Source organism: Halichoerus grypus, chromosome 4 (genome assembly GCF_964656455.1).
Source record: "Halichoerus grypus chromosome 4, mHalGry1.hap1.1, whole genome shotgun sequence".
NCBI lineage: Eukaryota > Metazoa > Chordata > Mammalia > Carnivora > Phocidae > Halichoerus > Halichoerus grypus.
Window position 1 is genome coordinate 86331459 of NC_135715.1, and position 19852 is coordinate 86351310.

General features: G+C 34.7%; 1 protein-coding gene across 2 annotated transcripts in view; it reads left to right on the top strand.

The window, feature by feature from the left end:
* The window catches only part of MAP3K2 (mitogen-activated protein kinase kinase kinase 2), a 98036-nt gene that overhangs the window by 60027 nt on the left and 18157 nt on the right, over positions 1-19852 (top strand). For both annotated transcript variants that reach the window (XM_036092938.2, XM_078070652.1), the window contains exons 3-14: positions 1251-1369; positions 2018-2058; positions 3383-3482; positions 6813-6926; positions 7310-7397; positions 12801-12931; positions 13739-13818; positions 15207-15274; positions 15450-15542; positions 16304-16510; positions 18015-18163; positions 18544-18675. In XM_036092938.2, coding sequence (XP_035948831.2) covers positions 1251-1369; positions 2018-2058; positions 3383-3482; positions 6813-6926; positions 7310-7397; positions 12801-12931; positions 13739-13818; positions 15207-15274; positions 15450-15542; positions 16304-16510; positions 18015-18163; positions 18544-18675 — 1322 coding nt within the window. The remainder of the gene's footprint in view (positions 1-1250; positions 1370-2017; positions 2059-3382; positions 3483-6812; positions 6927-7309; positions 7398-12800; positions 12932-13738; positions 13819-15206; positions 15275-15449; positions 15543-16303; positions 16511-18014; positions 18164-18543; positions 18676-19852) is intronic.

The following is a 19852-nucleotide window of genomic DNA, read 5'->3' on the forward strand; positions in this document are numbered from 1 at the left end:
AAATTATCTCTGAACTTTTCCAGAGAGCATGTAATTGGTATTACTAGGAGATTCATGTTTATAGTCTTAGAAAGAAATTTTTGATATATTTGGAAGAAATTAAAAGTTCATGGTTCATGATCTTTTCACTTAGTTTTCTGGATTCACTACTATTTTCTAAGGAATGCATTTTTCTTACATTATTACCTTTTAAGTTGTTACTGGCTGAGATCATTAAATCGTCTGTTAAATGTTTGTAGTCTTGTTGAACTTTATGGTGAGGAAGTTCAAGAAAACACTTCCAAATATCAGTAGGTCATTATCCACAGATAAAGCCTTTTGTTTCTGACTTGAAGTATTGATGAAAAACTCTAAAAGGAATTCGTACTTTGAACGTAAATGCCAAATAATGATGAAAGTCTTTTATTTTTTCCCCACCCAACTTGCTTTAATTAAAATTTTAGATGTTCTATTGATGTTTTATTTAGGAGTCACAGAAAGTAATTTGTTGTGATGGGGCTGTTTTGACACATATACTAGGATGTTACATTGTTAGAAGAATCAGAATGGCTTTATCTTGCCTTAAATGTCAAATCTAGTGTGATGCTAGTGCTTGAGTCTAGTGCAGTTTTAATGTTATTTGTCTTCAGTTTTTATTTTTTATTTTTATCTTTTTTAAAGATTTCATTTATTGGGCGCCTGGGTGGCTCAGTTGGTTAAGCGACTGCCTTCGGCTCAGGTCGTGATCCTGGAGTCCCGGGATCGAGTCCCGCATCGGGCTCCCTGCTCAGCAGGGAGTCTGCTTCTCCCTCTGACCCTCCTCCCTCTCATGCTCTCTGTCTCTCATTCTCTCTCTCTCAGATGAATAAATAAAATCTTTAAAATAAAAAAAAAAAAGATTTCATTTATTTATTTGACAGAGACACAGCGAGAGAAGGAACATAAGCAGGGGGAGAGGGAGAGGGAGAAGCAGGCTTCCCACTGAGCAGGAAGCCCGATGCGGGGCTCGATCCCAGGACCCTGGGACCATGACCTGAGCCGCAGACGTGCTTAACAACTGAGCCACCCAGGCGCCCCTGCCTTTAGTTTTTAAATAATGAAAAATTTTATTTCACCAAAATAACAGTGTAGGCCTTGAAAATGTCCTAGATGCATTTTTTGTGTTAAATTAATGCATTTTGCATTAAATTTCATGATCAATTTTGTGTTTGATATCTATGATAAATATTGAAATTATAATTCTGTGTATATATTATTTTGAAAACACTTAGATGATCAGCAAGCTTTGAACTCAATCATGCAAGATTTGGCTGTTCTTCATAAAGCCAGTCGACCAGCTTTATCTTTACAGGAAACCAGAAAAACAAAATCTTCATCACCAAAAAAGCAGGTATTTGTTTTAATATTTTAATAAATACATATTGTTGTTATATGAGTTGTCTTGAATATCATGAGCTTATAGAGGGTTTGTTAAAGTGTCTTGTCTTTTACACTTTTAAGTCAAATATTTTGTTGTTTGTCATACATTTTTCCAAATGGGTGTGCTAGAGTTTCATTTAATGTGGTAACTGCTCTCTAATGCTGATATTTCATCCATTCTTAAAGCACTTAAGATAAGCAAATTGTTTTTGTTTAAAAATAGTATATTATTCTATTTACAAATGAGCATCATTTTGATTTTTATAAATAAAATTTATTTGGGATGTTCAACACAAAAAGTGGGGCTATGGTATTCTATATTTCCATCCAACAGGATTAGCAAGTGTCTCATACCCATGGTGCTAACACTAAGAGATCTTGGTGCTCTTTGCTTTCAGCCCAGATTCAGCAACACAGTTCTCAAGTCAGCTCTTTGGTGGACACTGTCAGTTGATTGGAGTTCACACTAAAAATGAAACCTCCTTTCCTCCTGCTCTATTTTAAATGAGTGACCAAGTGGAAAAAAACAAACAAAAAAAAGAGTGACTAAGAAAAAAAATGACCTAGAAATTCTAGAAATTTTATCTGATCTCTGAAATGATTTATTGTTTCATTACAGAATGATGTTCGAGTCAAATTTGAACATAGAGGGGAAAAAAGGTAAGGAAAGAAACATTACATGTCAGTTTATTGATTTAATCAAATAAGTCATAATTAAAGCCATTAGAGGTTTTTTTTCTGGACTTTAGTGGAGGTTCATGGCTTACAAATTGAGAATGGAATAGTCCTTGGTAATGTGTAACATGTACTTAGACTTAAAATAGAATCTGTCAAAATTAAGGCTAAACATAAGAAACGATTAATGTTTTTATTTCAGGAAATAAAAAAGGTCATTGCATAATGCAGCCTTTAAACATTACCATTTCCTTTTATTTTTACTCGGGAAATTAAATATATTTCTCGTATTGTAATTGTATCATCCCTTCAGATATTATGTAGAACTTATGTACATGGAGTTAACATTCATAATTTTGCTTGAGAGACCTCAATCATATGACATGTATTTAATTAGTAGCTTTGAGAAAGATGAGTTGGAATGGTGGCTATAAATTAATCAGCAAAGGGATAAGCCTAGTCTTCCACTGGGTATCTCTATCTTAGTGCAGTGGTCGGGGGCGGGGTGGTGGTTGACAATAAAATTGCTAACAAGGCCTAGTAGGAGTTAAAGAAGATGGGATTTCATTTGTTATTAGTGTTTCATTAAATTAATGAAAGAGCTATCCATTTTAAGACTTTAAAAAGGCTCGTAAGTCATATATCCTGAAGATGTAAAAATGCTTTACACAGAGATGTCTGTAAAAATGGGTTATACCAGATATACCATCCTGCTGTCCAATCTACTTTTCCCCTATTTATTGTTCTTTTATGGGTATTACTTCAGTTCTTTTCCATTCACTGAGCACTATTTATTAAGTACTATAAGTACTGGGCCATGAAGGAATAAGGTGAGTGAAACAGACATGGTCCCTCCCACTTACAGAGTTTTACAGTCTGGTGTAGAAATCTCCAAACTTAGGTGCATGCTCCCCATGGGCAGTACAGGCTAATCCTTTGCTACAGAGGAAGAAATTATTAGAATTTAAAATTTTTAACTTTTAAAAAATTATTATTTTGGGGATAGACTTAAATGATATATAGGTGTTCAGAAATGTTGAGTTGATAAGGGTACAGAAATCAAAATTTAAATCCCCAAGGAACAACTTTATTCTTTTTAACAGTTTCATTGCATTCCATTATATAGATGTCAAATAGTTAAGTTTAATTTTAATCACTTTCTTCAATGAATGTTTTACAGTTGCTTTTTAATATTCATAAAACAATTCCAGACTTAATTTTGTCTTTCTCTATCGAAGAGATAACTGTTGTAAATATGTTACTTAATATATTTAAGAAAATTAATTATCTTAAAATTCTGTCTGTATAGAATTCTTCAGTTCCCCAGACCAGTTAAACTGGAAGACCTGAGATCTAAAGCTAAAATTGCCTTTGGACAGTCTATGGATCTCCATTATACCAATAATGAGGTAAACTTGCACAGTTTAACTTTCAGTAGCTCTTATTTTGGAAAGTAGTATGTTCATTTAAGAGACTTTTAGGAATGTTTATTTAGGGATTGATAAGGTTATGGTATGTTAGAGAAATAAAATACTCCAAGTAAATTTGTAAATTTTAACTAACTGAAATGGATTTTTTTTCCATTGTGGAAGGTATTTAAAGATGCTACTGTGCAAATAATTGAATGAGAATATATTGAAGGAGGAAATATATGTATTACTTAGAAGTTTGCTGCTGGGGCATCTGGGTGGCTCAGTCAGTTAAGTGTCTGACTCTTGATTTTGGCTCAGGTTGTGATCTCAGGGTTGTGAGATCAAGCCCCAAGTCAGGCTCCCTGTTCAGTGGGGAGTCTGCTAGAGATTCTTTCTCTCCTTCTCCCTCTGCTCCTCCCCCAGTTTGCACGTGCACACACTCTCTCTCAATAAATAAATAAAATCTTTTTTTAAAAAAGTTTGCTGCTTATTTATGTTTTATTATCACTCTGTGTACTTTTTGATGAACTATCTTTTTTTCTCATACTCTGCACTTGGCTATAGAGACAATAGAGCTTTAGTAGTCAGATAGTTTAGTTAAAACTTTAAAAGGATTATTTTCATGTTGGTCAGGACATGATTAGATCATTATGTTTATGTTTGTGAGTCAGTACATGTGATCTTAAGGGCTTGCTCTGGCAGTGAGGAGCTCTGTGTTCTGGAAAATCCCCTTTTGAACTTTCTGTAAAACTCAGATTGGATTAGATAATCTCTGAGGTTTCTTTCAGATCCTATGAGATCTCAAGATCTTGAATCTTAAAATTTTCAGGGACAGTTTGGTTGATTGGTTAATTTGTTGTTTTCCTCAGAAAATACTTGCTGAATTTGGCAGGCATAATGCTGTGATTTATGAATTGCAGCCCCACATGGAGTTTATAGACTTGTGGTAAAAGCAGGCAATTAAACGATGAGTTGTTCAAATATATGAGGTTCTTTGAAGGACATGCATAAAATACCGTGAAAAAGAATAAAGGCAAGGCAGTAGGTGTTCTGTTTAGATAGTACTAAGAACTCAGGTGGTAATATTTAATTACTGAGACTTGAGGTTGAAAAGCCAAACTTGCAGATAGTTTGAGGGGAAGAACATACCCCTCAAGAGAGAGGGCTGAGAGCAGCTGAGAAAAGTACCTACAGAGATCCTAAGATGGAAAAGACTAATATGTTTTAAGAAGAGAAAAAATGCCAATGGGAATGGAGTAACTGTAGAGAGCTTAGTAAAAATTAACTTGTGAAAATATGTGAAAGTTCTTTGCAAATGTTAAAGAATTGTGCAAATAAAATATTTTCAAATATGAGATTTTCAAATGAATTATTATTTAAAGCAAAAATATGCTAATTAGTTTGTCTAAAGAAACCACTTATAGATGAAAGCAGAAAATATTTTGATAAAGTAAAAATCTGTATACAAACAAATAATATCCCTGAACAAAGTGATGAGAATCATACTATAGTAATACCTTAAGATTTTATTTTTCAAATACTTTTTGGGTTTTTAATTAGCCATGAACACCTCTTGTTGCCTGGCCCTGTGTTGGCACTTATTATTTCTGTTGTGCTGGCCTTATTTCCAGCTGCCAGCCCCTAAGACTCTGAGGGCTTTTCAGAGGTACAGCTGTAGTGTCTACACTAAAGTACATGTGGGGGTGCCAGGGGGTGATGGGAGAATGAGACTCAAGGATGGGGTGGGAGGTGGGGATGGATGGGTTCCTCTTAACCACAGTGGTAACTTGCTGGATAACACACCCTTTATGGGCCTCCTTCCCTGACTTCCCCAATCCCCTACCAGTGTTTCCTACAATCTTTTCCTATATAAATAGGCTTGAATTTGATTCTTGGTATGATTCATGGTATGATTTTAGGGAAATCAGGTTATATCTTTGTTTTTGGTTGGTCTAAAATTATATCATGGAAAACTCTAAAGTGTCAAGATATTTTAAGACTACAGTATTGTCTTGATCTACCAGTCTTGTAGGTCTATCAAGAAAAATGAAATTAGTTTGACATAATTTGTTAATATTTTATGTTTAGCTCCTAGAATTGAGGAAGATTATTGACAGTTGTCTTTAGCTACTAAGTTTACATTTAAAAAAAATTTAATTTTCTTTTTTTTATTTTTTATTTTTTTTTTTAAAGATTTTATTTATTTATTTGAGACAGAGAGAGCACATGAGAGGGGGGAGGGTCAGAGGGAGAAGCAGGCTCCCTACCGAGCAGGGAGCCCAATGTGGGACTCGATCCAGGGACTCCAGGATCATGACCTGAGCCGAAGGCAGTCGCTTAACCAACTGAGCCACCCAGGCGCCCAAAAAATTTAATTTTCTTAAGTTGTGTAAATCATGCTTTCTCATAGACTTCTTAGGTGTTCTTGTCCTTTATTTATTTTAAAGATTTATTTATTTTAGAGAGTGAGTATGCATGCACGTGAACTGCACGGTGGGGGGTGGCCAAGAGGGGGAGAGGGAAAGAGAATCCTCAAGCAGACTGCCTGCTGAGTGTGGAACCCAACACGGGACTTGATCCCAGGACCCTGAGATCATTACCTGAGCTGAAATCAGGAGTCAGCTGCTTAATCCACTGAGCCACCCAGGCGCCCCTGCTTTTGTCCTTTATAACATCTGACCCATGAGAGAACTAGTGAAAGCACATATCCACATTTAGGGTTTACTTTGGGTGGCTGACCCATTTAGCTTATTTGTTTAGAGTTTAGTCAAGTCACCAGGGTCAGAGATGACAGCCCCAAGTGGATTGTAGATTGCAGGTACATTGCTAGTGGCCCCCTCCACGGCAACTGCTATAGATGTTTATTGTATTTGAGATGTTGATAAGCACTCTAGTTGAGAATGCAAATACGTAGTTACTATAGAGAAAAACGTGAGTTTCATCAATGCAGATGAAAGATAGTACCTTTATTTTATATAGTTTTTGTGTGTGTTCTTTAATGCTGTTTTGGGATGAAGATATTATACTTTATGTTTTGGAACTTTATGGGAATATCCTAGGAAATTAATTTTTAAATGTGTTTTCTAGAAGAATTTAATTAATAAAGCAAAAAAAAAAAATTTGTCCTTATTCAGTCTATGATTTTAGTGGTAGGATGGGAAGAGTGAAATGATCTAAATACATTTATTCATCAGAATTTCATTATACTAACAAATCAAAGAGCCAGGGTATTTTGAAATTTGTAATTCCATAGTAACAGAGATGCTCCTGAAAGGACTTGACCTGGTGGGATGGTTGGCATGATTCATTATGTTCCTTTTTGTTTAGTTGGTAATTCCATTAACTACCCAAGATGACTTGGACAAAGCTGTGGAACTGCTGGATCGTAGTATTCATATGAAGAGCCTCAAGATATTACTTGTAATAAACGGAAGTACACAGGTATGAATTGAGACTTCTTTCAATAAGGATTATAGGATTTATGCCAGTGAAAGTCAGTATATGAAACATAGTTACGTTCTGTAATCATTGATACTTTTTCAGTATAATGAAATGTAAACTTATATATTGAATTGCTATAGCTTAATATCCTTGCTCTTCAAAACTAGCCAAAATTATAAATGAGTATAATATACTGTACATATGAAACTAATAGAAATACTGAGAACTTGGGAAGAATTATGCTGGAATTATAATTTCAAAGAGTAGATTTGATAAGACCTACAAATGATATAGAATATCTAGGTTGTATTTGATAGGGGAAAGGATTCTGTTTGAAGCCCCAAAGGGGAAGAATAGCATTAATCATCCTTTTTCCTTTGTAGGCTACTAATTTAGAACCATTGCCATCACTAGAAGATTTAGATAACACAGTATTTGGAGCAGAGAGGAAAAAGCGGCTTTCTATAATAGGTAAGAATGCTAGTATCTGAACCATAAAATGGGCAATTTCTGTTTCTTCTCCATCCTTTAATGTAGGGTAACACCTAAACATAGCCATGATAAATAGCAGCCTACCTCTGTACTCTCTGTAATTTTTCTCAACCATGTTCTAATTTCTGATGTTCCTTGAAAAGTTATGTCAAGTGTTAAAAGATTAGCAATCTCCAACTTAAATATTTGTTTTCTTTATGTATCTAGGGTATTTTAATATTTAACAAATTTAAGTAGAACCTCAAAGAGGTCTTAATTGTACAAATCGGAGGGAAGAAATTAAAATAAGTAATTCTAATATACTAAAATTAATAGGTGGACTAAGTTCATAAGCCTTTCTCAAAGTTTTAGTCATCGCAGTACTATCAAAATGAATTGCTAAGAGTTTCCAGATTATTGCTTTATTAGTATTCAGTATTTGCCATTAATAATAGATTGTTAAAATTAAGCTTGTAGTATACAGAGAAACAGTGGATCCTGTGTATTGTCAGTTTTGAAGGAGGTCTAGTAGAGAGGTGTGGGCAAGGCAGAGGTGCTCTAAACTCCCCAGTTCTTTGGCTCTAACTTCATACTACAGTTAGTGTAAAACATTGATAATCTCTATTTTTATATGATAAAAATATTACATTGCTCAAAAACCACTGGTATAAATGTTTTTTAACAGAAAGGGCATTGAATGTGATCATTAAAGACAGCATGAAAACATGTGAGGGATGGATTTGAAAGGGAAAAGTAGAAGAGGAGGTGAAACAGATGACTGGAGAGGGAGAAAGCAGAAGAGGGGGCAGAATAAGAGATGTGGTTAGGAATCCAGGACCGATAACAGGATGCCTGGGTGGCTCAGTTGGTTAAGCGATTGCCTTCAGCTCAGGTCATGATCCTGGAGTCCCTGGATTGAGTCCTGCATGGGGCTCCCTGCTCAGCGGGGAGTCTGCTTCTCCCTCTGACCCTCCCCCACCTTGTACTCTCTCTCAAATAAATAAATAAAATCTTAAAAAAAAAAAAAAAAAGACAAGAGAAGAGGATTGTTAATAACAAAAGATTAAATTGGTGTGTGGGACTCCCCCAAAATCTGTTATTCATCTTCTGTTTTGGTCCCCCAGAAGAAGCTATTTTATGACTACTTCCTTCTAAGTATCTGTCTTACATAAGTCCTACTTTTGGTTTCAGAAATGCTGGAAATGTGAGCAGCAGAGATATGATATACAAGTAAAATAGAAATTGCTTACCTTCATTCAGATATATTTTGTTATAGTTTAGAATTTTGGTGAAAGAACATTAGGGATACCTAAATTCAAATTCCAGCTCTCTAATTAACTTGAGACCAGTAACTTTGTTCTCATCTTTAAATCATGAGATTCTTGGGGCAATAAATTAAGAGAACACTTTTAAAGAACATTTTGCTTTTCAAACTAGAAAACATGACTGCTATTAAGCATACATTTCTTTCTTCATTCCCTTATCACATTATAGTATTTATCATTTTAAAGTAAAAAACTGCCAATTCACTCTAGTTGCATTAGAATAAGCTGAATGCACTAGTTAAATTGACATTTTAAGTTTATTTTGAATTAAAACTGTACTGAGGGGCGCCTGGGTGGCTCAGTCGTTAAGCGTCTGCCTTCGGCTCAGGTCATGATCCCAGGGTCCTGGGATCGAGCCCCACATCGGGCTCCTTGCTCAGTAGGAAGCCTGCTTCTCCCTCTCCCGCTCCCCTTGCTTGTGTTCCCTCTCTCGCTGTGTGTCTTTCTGTCAAATAAATAAATAAAATCTTAAAAAAAAAAAAACTGTACTGAATACCTCTTGTCCTACTAATAAATATTCTTATTTGAGTTCAGTGCTAGCATAAGAAGAAACTGGAAATTGTAATGTAGAAAATTACTGACCTTTTATTGGCACCTGTTTACACTTGGAATGGCTTTGATAGATATGACCATCATCTTTTTTCTTTATTTATTGACAGTTACTCTCTTCAATTATTTTCATAAAAGATAGCTATAGGAAAAACTACCTTTGGGATGGAGTGTATGCTGGTGTGGAGGTCTTAACCAAGAGTGCATTGGGATACCCATTACCAACAAAAGTTAAGAAAAATGGGTTATCTTTGGGTATACATACCCAATAGTGGAATTGCATGGTCATATGGTAGTTTAATTTCTAATTTTTTGAGGAACTTCCATACTGTTTCCCACAGTGGATACACCAATTTATATTGCCACCAGTAGTTCATGAAGGTTCCTTCCACATCCTTTTTGTCTACCTGTTGTTTCTTGCACTGTTGATTTTAGCCATTCTGATTGGTGTGAGGTGATATCTCATTGTGGTTTGATTTGCATTTCCCTGATGATGGTGATATTGAACATCTTTTCTTGTGTCTTTTGGTAAAGAAAATGAAATGCGAAGAAATTCGAAGAAAAACTAATTTGAAAAGATATCTGCATCTCTGTATTTATTGTAGCATTATTTACAATAGCCAAGATATGGATACAACCTAAGTGTCCATGGATAGATGAGTAGATAAGATGTGGTGCGTATATATATTTATATATATATATATATATATATATATATATATAAAAATATATATATATAAATATATATATATACATATATACAATATATGTATTGTGTATATATATATATATATATACACACAATGCTATATTACTGAGCCATAAAAAAGAATGAGATCATGCCATTTGCAGTAACACAGATGGACCTAGAGGGTATTATGCTAAGTGAAATAAGTCAGAGAAAGACAGATACCATATGATTTCACTTATATGTTGAATCTAAAAAACAAATGAATAAACAAGCAAATAACCAGACTATTAGATACAGAGAACAAACTAGTGGTTGTCAGGGGACTGGGGAGTTGGGCAAAATAGGTGAAGGGGATTAAGAGGCACAAACTTCCAGTTATAAAATAAGTAAGTCACGGAGAATGAAAGCATAGTGTAGGGAATATAGTCAATAATACTGTAATAACATATAAAATAAGTAAGTCACGGAGAATGAAAGCATTGTGTAGGGAATATAGTCAATAATACTGTAATAACATATAAAATAAGTAAATCACGGAGAATGAAAGCCATAGTGTAGGGAATATAGTCAATAATACTGTAATAACATATGGCGATAGATGCTAACTACACTTACAGTGGTGAGCATTAGAATTGTCAGATCACTATGTTGTATACCTGAAACTGTTTTAACATTGTGTGTCAACTAGACTTCAGTAAAAATAAAATAAATAAATGAGAAGAAAAATGGGTTATCAAGTAAGGAGATGAAGAAACTTCATCTAGCAGTTTTTCTTCCCTATCTCCTTTTAGTAATGAGTATATTGATCTTCTTTTATAAACAAGAATATATGGAAGGAATAAAAATACTAGGAACAGTGTGATCATAGCTGTTACAAAGCTTAAGTAAACCCCTGGCTCAGAGTTGAGTTCCTAATTATTTCAGAACCAAGTAGAAAGTTATCTTTTCTTTGCACATCTCTTGGTAATCATTTTGTTCTCTTTCTCCCTATCTCCTCACTGACAAATGCGGCATATCTTACAGCGACCCCTTTTTATAAGGCAAAGCCTTTTTGCTTTAAATCTGACCAAAACTTAAATGCTTACATAACTTCCTCGTGTCTTTTTTTTTAATAGTTTAATTTCAAAATATTCAGAGAAAAGGGGAGAGTTGTGTTACTAAACATAGTGTTATTTCTATAAACCAGGTAAAAATAAGGTGGATTATTGTCTCATAAGAAATGATGTGATTTATTAGATGAACTATATTAGATTTTCTCATTTTCTGAACTGTGAAGAAATTTAAATGCCAGGAATATCGCTTGTCATAAAACCTAATTTTAAAGTACCCAAGAATAAGATTCAGGATTCCAATTTGAAAACACTACTATGGCCTAAGTGATTTAAGAAGTAATCTCACTTTAGGTTTCTATGGTTTTTTTTAAATTTATTATTATTTTTTTTTGCAGTTAGCCAACATACAGTACATCATTAGTTTTTGATGTCGTGTTCAACGATTCATTAGTTGCGTATATCACTTTAGGTTTCTAAAGATTTTATTTATTTATTTGACAGAGAGAGAGCGAGAGAGGGAACACAAGCAGGGGGAGTGTGAGAGGGAGAAGCAGGCTTTCTGCTGAGCGGGGAGCCAGACACAGGGCTCACAGTGCTCCATCCCAGGACCCTGGGATCATGACCTGAGCTGAAGGCAGATGCTTAACGACTGAGCCACTCAGGCGCCCCTTTAGGTTTCTAAAGATTAAGGAAAGGGAATGGAAAGAGCATCACGGAGCCAAATGTGCATAGCATAGTTCAGTATGAGTAATTTTACCACCACAATACCCTTGCAAAGGAGGGATTTAGTCTTTTTTTGTTTGTTTACTCTAGGTGTTGGCTTTATATATTTTTTAATCTATTTTTTAAATTCAAGTATAATTAACATACAGTGTTATGTTAGTTTCAGGCGTACAATTTAGTAATTCAACAATTCTGTACATTTCTCAGTGCTCATCAAGATAAGTGTACTCTTAATTCCCCTCACTTGTTTGACCTATGCCCATACCCACCTTCCCTCTGGCAACTACCAGTTTGTTCTCTAAGAGAGGAGGGATTTAGTCTTATGTTGACAGATGAGGAAATAGGTTTCTGGGGATTGGGTAACTTTACCAAGACATACAGTTGGTAAATAGCTAGAACTGAAATTTAAACAGTCTGAGGTCTAGGGGCGCCTGGGTGGCTCAGTCGTTAAGCGTCTGCCTTCGGCTCAGGTCATGATCCTAGGGTCCTGAGATCGAGCCCCGCATCGGGCTCCCTGCTCCGCGGGAAGCCTGCTTCTCCCTCTCCCACTCCCCCTGCTTGTGTTCCCTCTCTCGCTCTCTCTCTCTCTGTCAAATAAATAAATAAAATCTTTAAAAAAATAAAAATAAAAATAAACAGTCTGAGGTCTAAAGCCCACATTTTTTCCACTACATTATGATGCCTTCCATCTGTTCTGTTAAAGGGTAACATATATCTAGGTGCAAATGACCCTTGGAACTTCAGAAGCAGTGGCATCTAAAAATCTTTATTATAATATCAGCCCCATAATGCAGTTGTCAGCAGTTAGAGGAACATACCACCTAATAAGTATAAATGAATATTATAGTGAGGTTAATAATTATAGTGGGATGGGAGTTGAAAAATGTATAAATACATTTGAAGATTTATAGAAATGAATGTTCGGAGAAGTTTTAATAAAACTGAATTTTAGTAGCTAAAATTATTGGTACTGCAGTCCAGAAATCCTGTGTGCATATTTAATTGAAACAAAAATTAGTTCCCCGTTGATATTTGTAAAATCGTATAATTTTTTTCCTTTGAGGTCCCACTAGTAGAGATAGAAGCTCCCCTCCCCCAGGATACATTCCAGATGAATTACACCAGGTTGCCCGGAATGGGTCATTCACCAGTATCAACAGTGAAGGAGAGTTCATTCCAGAGAGCATGGACCAAGTAAGCAAAAGTTGGATGTCATTTTTCATTTTGTTTAAAGGGTTGTTGTCAGGATTTGTGTGGTTTGGCTGGTTTCCTTTGTGTGTGTGACTACTTCTCCCATCCCATATCTTCCCTCTTACGTGAACAAAATAGTAAAACACACAGGAAAACGCCAACTAACTTACATGTGCCTGTGTGCATTCATGTATAAACAAAGCTGGAATAAGGCTGGTTTTCTTACTTTGCTCATCTATAAATAAATGAATGCATTTGTTTGTAATCGTGGGGTTAACATTCAGATTTTTGACATTTGAAAGATACAGTAAAACTACAGATATTTAACTTTGTGAAGCTTAGGTTTGTCAACTTTGTAAAACATTTTTAAATGTTTTAATAATGTAGTAGTCATGGTGTCATTATTCTCAGTTTGAGTGGGGCTATTGTTCAGTGTTGAGTAAGCAAAGTTATGTGAAATCTTTTAGCTTTTAATTGTTTAGCCAGCAGTCTATAGAGAAAATATTTTTCTCTTAGGAAATTTTGAAGTTACCTACCTATAAGGGATCACTACATTTAAAACATTAAAAAATTAGTAACTCTGGGGGGAGGTGACTGCTATTGGATATGGGGTCTTTTGGGTACTGAAAGTGTTCTCAGATACTGAGGAGGGTTGCACAACTCTCAATATACTAAAAACCACTAAATTGTACACTTTAAATGGGTGAATTTTATGTTATATGAATTATATCTCAGTAAAGCTGTTTAAAAGAAACCGGTAACTTCTGGTTACATCATAGTGAATCATGGAGGAACTCTTTATTTTTCTAGATGCTGGACCCATTGTCTTTGAGCAGCCCTGAAAATTCTGGCTCAGGAAGTTGTCCATCACTTGATAGTCCTTTGGATGGGTAATATTGATTGTACTTCTTATTTTTTAATATATGTGGGTAAATATGTGTATATATAGCATGTCAGAGGAATGTAATTGGTACTTGTCTATACTTAAGGCAAATGAATTTTTTCACAGTTTGGACAAATCCCTTAACCTCCTGGGGCTCAGTATCTCTATCAGATAAAATGATATCTGATTATAATGAGTATTTTGCTTCCTAAAATTGTGTGTTTGAAGCTAAATGCAAACTTAGAATTTATGTATGTTTACTTTTAAAACTCTGTTTGTGGGGTGCCTGGGTGGCACAGTTGGTTGAGCTTCCAACTCTTGATTTCAGCTCAGGTCATGATCTCAGGGTCGTGAGATCGAGCCCCATGTAGGGCTCTGTGCTCAGCGTGGAGTCTGCTTGGGACTCTCTCTCCCTCCCCGTTCCCCCCGCCCCCTTCTGCATGCGTGCATGTGTACACGCGCTCTCTCAAATAAATAAGTAAATCTTTTAAAAAAATACATTTAGTTTTGGAGGTTTCTTGAATTGTTTCACCTGTTCAGGATTACGTTCATTCTGGCACTAAATTATAGATAGCTTACTTTCTTGGTAATTTCGTGGCCCAATATGTTGAGTGTCATTTAAAATTTAAGTACTTTTGTTTTGTGAAATAGCTGTTCAGGAATATAACCTGGGTGAAGTTGCAACTGTGAATTTTTTTGTTATAGGTGCTCCTTCTCTCCGGGTCTCAATAAGACAGTGTTTACATATAGCACACAGAGTCCATAAAATCTTTACCTATTTGATCTCCTCTGGGATTTCTTTTTGGAGCAAATTCTGAAAATATAACTAATACTTTATGGGAGTACACATTTAATTTTCTTTTACCTGTACACATGAAACCTTTGTGCCCATGTCTACCTCAAGATAGATATTTGAAACATTTAAGAAATTCAGGAAAATAGTAATGTGAAAGCTGTATATTGAGCACTTAATATTTAAAAGACGCTGTCCTGAGCACTATGTATACATACCCACTTGATGAGTTGGAAATTACCTTATTTTTATAGATACGGAAAGTCTCAGAAAGGTGATAGGCCAAGGTTGCAACTGCTAGTTAAGTGGTAGAGCTAGGTTTGAAACACAGGTGTTTGCCAACATCCATAATTCCAAAACTTACCATTTTTACTGCTATACCCTATGGGTTGATTTTAAAAGCCAGGCTTTTGCCTCCATGCACCAAATTAGTGTTAAAAAAGAAGTCTCTTTTTTTCAGTTAACATTTCAGACTGAGCTCCTTTATTCTTATGTATATGTATATATATGTATAATTTCTACACATACATACAGATACTTATATTTTAAATGTCTTATTCACATACTTTCTGTTCATTTAACATGACATTTTTTATTTTTAGAGAGAGCTATCCAAAATCACGAATGCCTAGGGCTCAGAGCTACCCAGATAATCATCAGGAATTTTCAGGTTAGACTATCCATATTCTAAATGTTTAAATATTTATGTCATTAAACAATGCTTTGGCTGTGAGGGAGAGGGGAATTTTTTAAAAAAATGAATAAAAATGTGTAAATGTGTTTTTTATTTAAAATTAGGGATATTTGACTTTTTTATAACCTATGACTTTCTTATTTCTCAATAGACTATGATAACCCTATCTTTGAGAAATTTGGAAAAGGAGGAACATACCCAAGAAGGTATCATGTTTCATATCACCATCAAGACTATAATGATGGTAAGTTTCTGGCAGTTAGACCACAAGAACAGCTTGTTAAAGATCTCAAAAATAAAATAAAAATTTTACAAAATATCATAAATAAACCACTAGAAATAAATTTGTTCCTAAATCATTTAGTTTTCTGCTGAAAACAGTTTTTGAAAGGAATTAGGTAACTAAAACTATAATAATATCTTAGGTTTATGCCAACTTACCTTGTAATACTTACCTTTCCCTTAAAAGAAAAGGTGTAATTAAAAATGATATTAACTAGAAAATTACTCCTTGATGACAAAATTCATACTTGCATTGTACTTATAAGGAAAAAAAAGTGCTACTTACAAATTTTCTAATTTTTGTTCTTATAATTGGAAATAAGAATAAAGTAGATTTTTTTTTCTTTTTATCCAGAAGTAAGGGAGTGCAGTGATTTTAGAATGTATGTGTGTGTTTTAACAAAAGAGATTGTTTGAATTCATATTCAGATCTTGTTCTTCCCCACTTTTCATTTCTGCTTTTTTTTTTTTTTTTTACCTTTTCTCTTCCTTGTATTTTCATTTTTGACTTCATGATTCAGTGTTAAGGATATTTCCTTGAACTTGAAAAGAAAATACTCTTAAGTTTAAAACATGTAATCAAATAAGCATCGCTATTTCTGTTTCTTAGCCTAGTCAAGTCTAGTCACAAGGCAGACATCTGTACTTTATGTTACAAATTTTAAATACTTTCAGTTAGAACATGAATAAAAGTTGTAAGGTAATTCTATTTTGATTTTGTAGGTCGTAAAACTTTTCCAAGAGCTAGAAGGACCCAGGGGACCAGCTTCCGGTCTCCTGTGAGTTTCAGTCCTACTGACCACTCTTTAAGCACTAGCAGTGGAAGCAGTATCTTTACCCCAGAGTATGATGATAGTCGAATAAGGAGAAGGGGAAGTGACATAGACAATCCTACTTTGACTGTAATGGACATCAGCCCACCCAGCCGCTGTAAGTAATAGAATTTGGCACAGTGAATGTTTAGTAGAACCTCTGCAGAACTTTATAGTATTAAAAGGAATAAATACCAAACCAGTCCTCAGGGTGAGACAGACTTCTCAAAAAAAGGTAAAAAGAATGTTTTTAAAGTTGGTTGGAATATCAGGTATAAGCACAGTATTACTGCTAATTACGTAGCTGATTCTTTTCTCTTTTGTTAGTAAAATTGTTACCAACTTGTCTTTTATTCAGATATGACCTTTAAGATGTAATCTAGTGGGGAAGAATGGTGTGTGGAGAAATGATTACAGTACAGTATTTAATCTAGATCTTGAATGTGAGTAGGATTCACCAGTTCAGGAGGTGATATATGCAGGAAGACATGGCATGTTCTGAGAATGGGAAATAGTTCATTTTTGGCTAAAGTGGAGGATATCTTACTTGAAACAATAGGTAAAGGACTAGAATGGTAATTAAGGCCAGATCGTGGAGTATTTGGATTCTATCATGTAAGTAGTGCATACCAAGATTTGTGCTCAAAGGTATTTATTGCAGCAGTATTTGCATACTTCACATTCATCCCTTTTGTGCTAGTATTGTCATATTTTACATTTGTGACCTCACACTACATTGTTGCTATTTTTGCTTTAGACAGCTATTTTTTGAAGTAATTAAAAATAAGAGAATATCTTTTATATATCCTTCACTTTATTTCTGTAGACCCAGGAGTTTGTAGATTATAGATTATGTAGATGTGGGATTCTGTCAGGTATCAAATTCTTAAAAGAATTGCTTTTAACCTTTCTTGTAATGTAACTCTGCTAGTAATGAATTCTTTCAGCTTTTATTTGTTTGAAAAAGATCTTTTTTTCTCCTTTATTTCAGAAAGATTTTTCTGGGTATAGAACGCTGGGCAGTTTTTTTTTTCTGTTAGCACTTTAAAGCTATTTCTCCATTGTCTCCTTCTGGCTTGTATACTTTTTGAGGAAAGCTCTGCTGTAATTCTTATCTTTATTCTTCTGTATTTATTTATAATTTATATATGTATATTTATGTATGTATTTATTCTTCTTTATTCTACCCTCTGGCTGCTTTCAAGATTTTCTCTTGTTAGAATGAGAGTGATATTCTTTCCAGCTTTCTACATTGTAAGCAGATGGAAAACTAACTACAAATATTGCTGCAATAAAGATTAGAAATAGTGCATCTGACAATCAGTGGTATCCTGGATTGAGTGAAAGATGCTATTACATTTTTAATCGGGGGGGAGTATAATCTCATTGGAAAAAATAAGATGTGGGGCTATATGAACCTTGTTTGGGTTTAGAATTCTTAGAAAATTGACTAAGGAGAAAAATTTTCAAAGTGATGATCATTGTGAATTTGGATGATCATGATTTCCCCTTGTATCCAAGTATATTCAATTAAGGATATCACTAATGCAGTTTACTCATTTAGTCCTTAACCATTTGTGTGCCATCTGGCTGTTCCATTTTAAGAAGGTGTTCTTTTTTAGCACCTCGTGCTCCAACCAACTGGAGATTGGGCAAACTGCTTGGCCAGGGAGCATTTGGCAGGGTCTACCTCTGTTATGATGTCGATACAGGAAGAGAATTGGCAGTTAAACAAGTTCAGTTTGACCCTGATAGCCCTGAGACCAGCAAGGTAAGAATCACTGCACACACTACTTTGTCACATTTATAAGAAGCATTTTTACTAAATAAATATAACACAGTAGAATTTTTGTTTTTTTCTTAATGCAAATTATTTGCAAAACAAATTAGATATATTTATCTACTTTGTACTGTGAATTTTTTTTCTCTTTTAGTGCTCAGTTATATTCCTAATCTGATTTAGTGTTGCTTTAATATACCATCAAGGTATATTACAAAAGTTACAAAAGTTACTGTTTAGAGACTTTAAAACGTTTATTCCTCGGGAAGTAAAAATTTCAGAATGAAACCACCTTAATGGTCCTTGAAGTTCGAATGTTTTGTTTTTATTAGCAATGCTGTAAAGACTTAACAGTGAGTTCTGTCTTTCAGGAAGTAAATGCACTTGAGTGTGAAATTCAGTTGTTGAAAAACTTGCTGCATGAGCGAATTGTTCAGTATTATGGCTGTTTGAGGGATCCCCAGGAAAAAACACTTTCCATATTTATGGAATATATGCCAGGGGTAAGTTAGTACATCCTTTGAAAATAGACATCTCTTTAAAGTCTTAGATGAGGAAAGAAAAACAACAGAACTTTAATTATAAAATGTTAAACTAGTTAAGGACATTAAGGACATTTTGGAAGTTTTAAATTAGAGCTGGGTAATATAATTTTGTTTTCTTTCTTCATTTATATTTGTATTTTTTAACTCACTTTTATTTTTATGTATTTATTTTTTTAACTCATTTTAAAAAAATGCTGAGGTATACTAAAATAGGTTATAGATACCATAGCAGTCCATACACAGATTTCCCTAAATGCTCTTAAAATAACCATAATAGCTGATTTATCCAAACCAGGATCCAGTCCAGGACCACATGTTACCTTTAACTGTTACGTCCCTTACTTCTTTTTTACTCTAGAACATTTTTACATGACATAGGTTTGACAAAGAGACTAGGCTAGTTCTGTTGACAATCTCATCTCATAGGTTTCTCTAATTGCATCCTTGTGGTGTTTAATTTGTTCCTTTATCCTCTTATTTCCTATAAACTCCCAAGTTAGATCTAATATCTAAGTTAGATTAAGATTCAACATTTTTTATTAGAATGCATCATATATGATGCTGTGCATTTCATGTTGCATCTCATTAGGAGACATACAATTTCTGGTTGTTCACTGTTAGTGATGCGAAGATTGAATGCTAAATTAGGATGATCGACATCCAGAGTCCTCCAGTGTAAGGTTTTGTTTTTTCCTGAAGAACAGAAAGTAATCTGAGCTATTAGCAATGGCTCATAGAATATCTAGTTCCTGGGGTGCCTGGGTGGCTCAGTCAGTTAAGTGTCCGACTCATGATTTCAGCTCAGGTCGTGATCCCATAGGGTTGGGAGATCAGCCTCACGCCCCACATCCAGCTCCACGCTCAGTAGGCAGCCTGCTTGAAGATGCTCTCCCTCTGCCCCTCCCCCCACTCACGTGCTCGTGCGCTCTCTCTCTCTCACCCATTCTTCTCTCTCTGTCTCTCAAATGAATAAATCTTAAAAAAAGAGTATCCAGTTCTGTTTCAACCATCTATCTAAGGTTTTTTAACACAGATTGGTAATCATTGCCTGAGTCAGTAGTTTCAGTAGGAGTTGCAAAATATGACTTGCCAACTGTCATTCCTTCTATGTTATTTTTAGAATTTGTAGGGTACA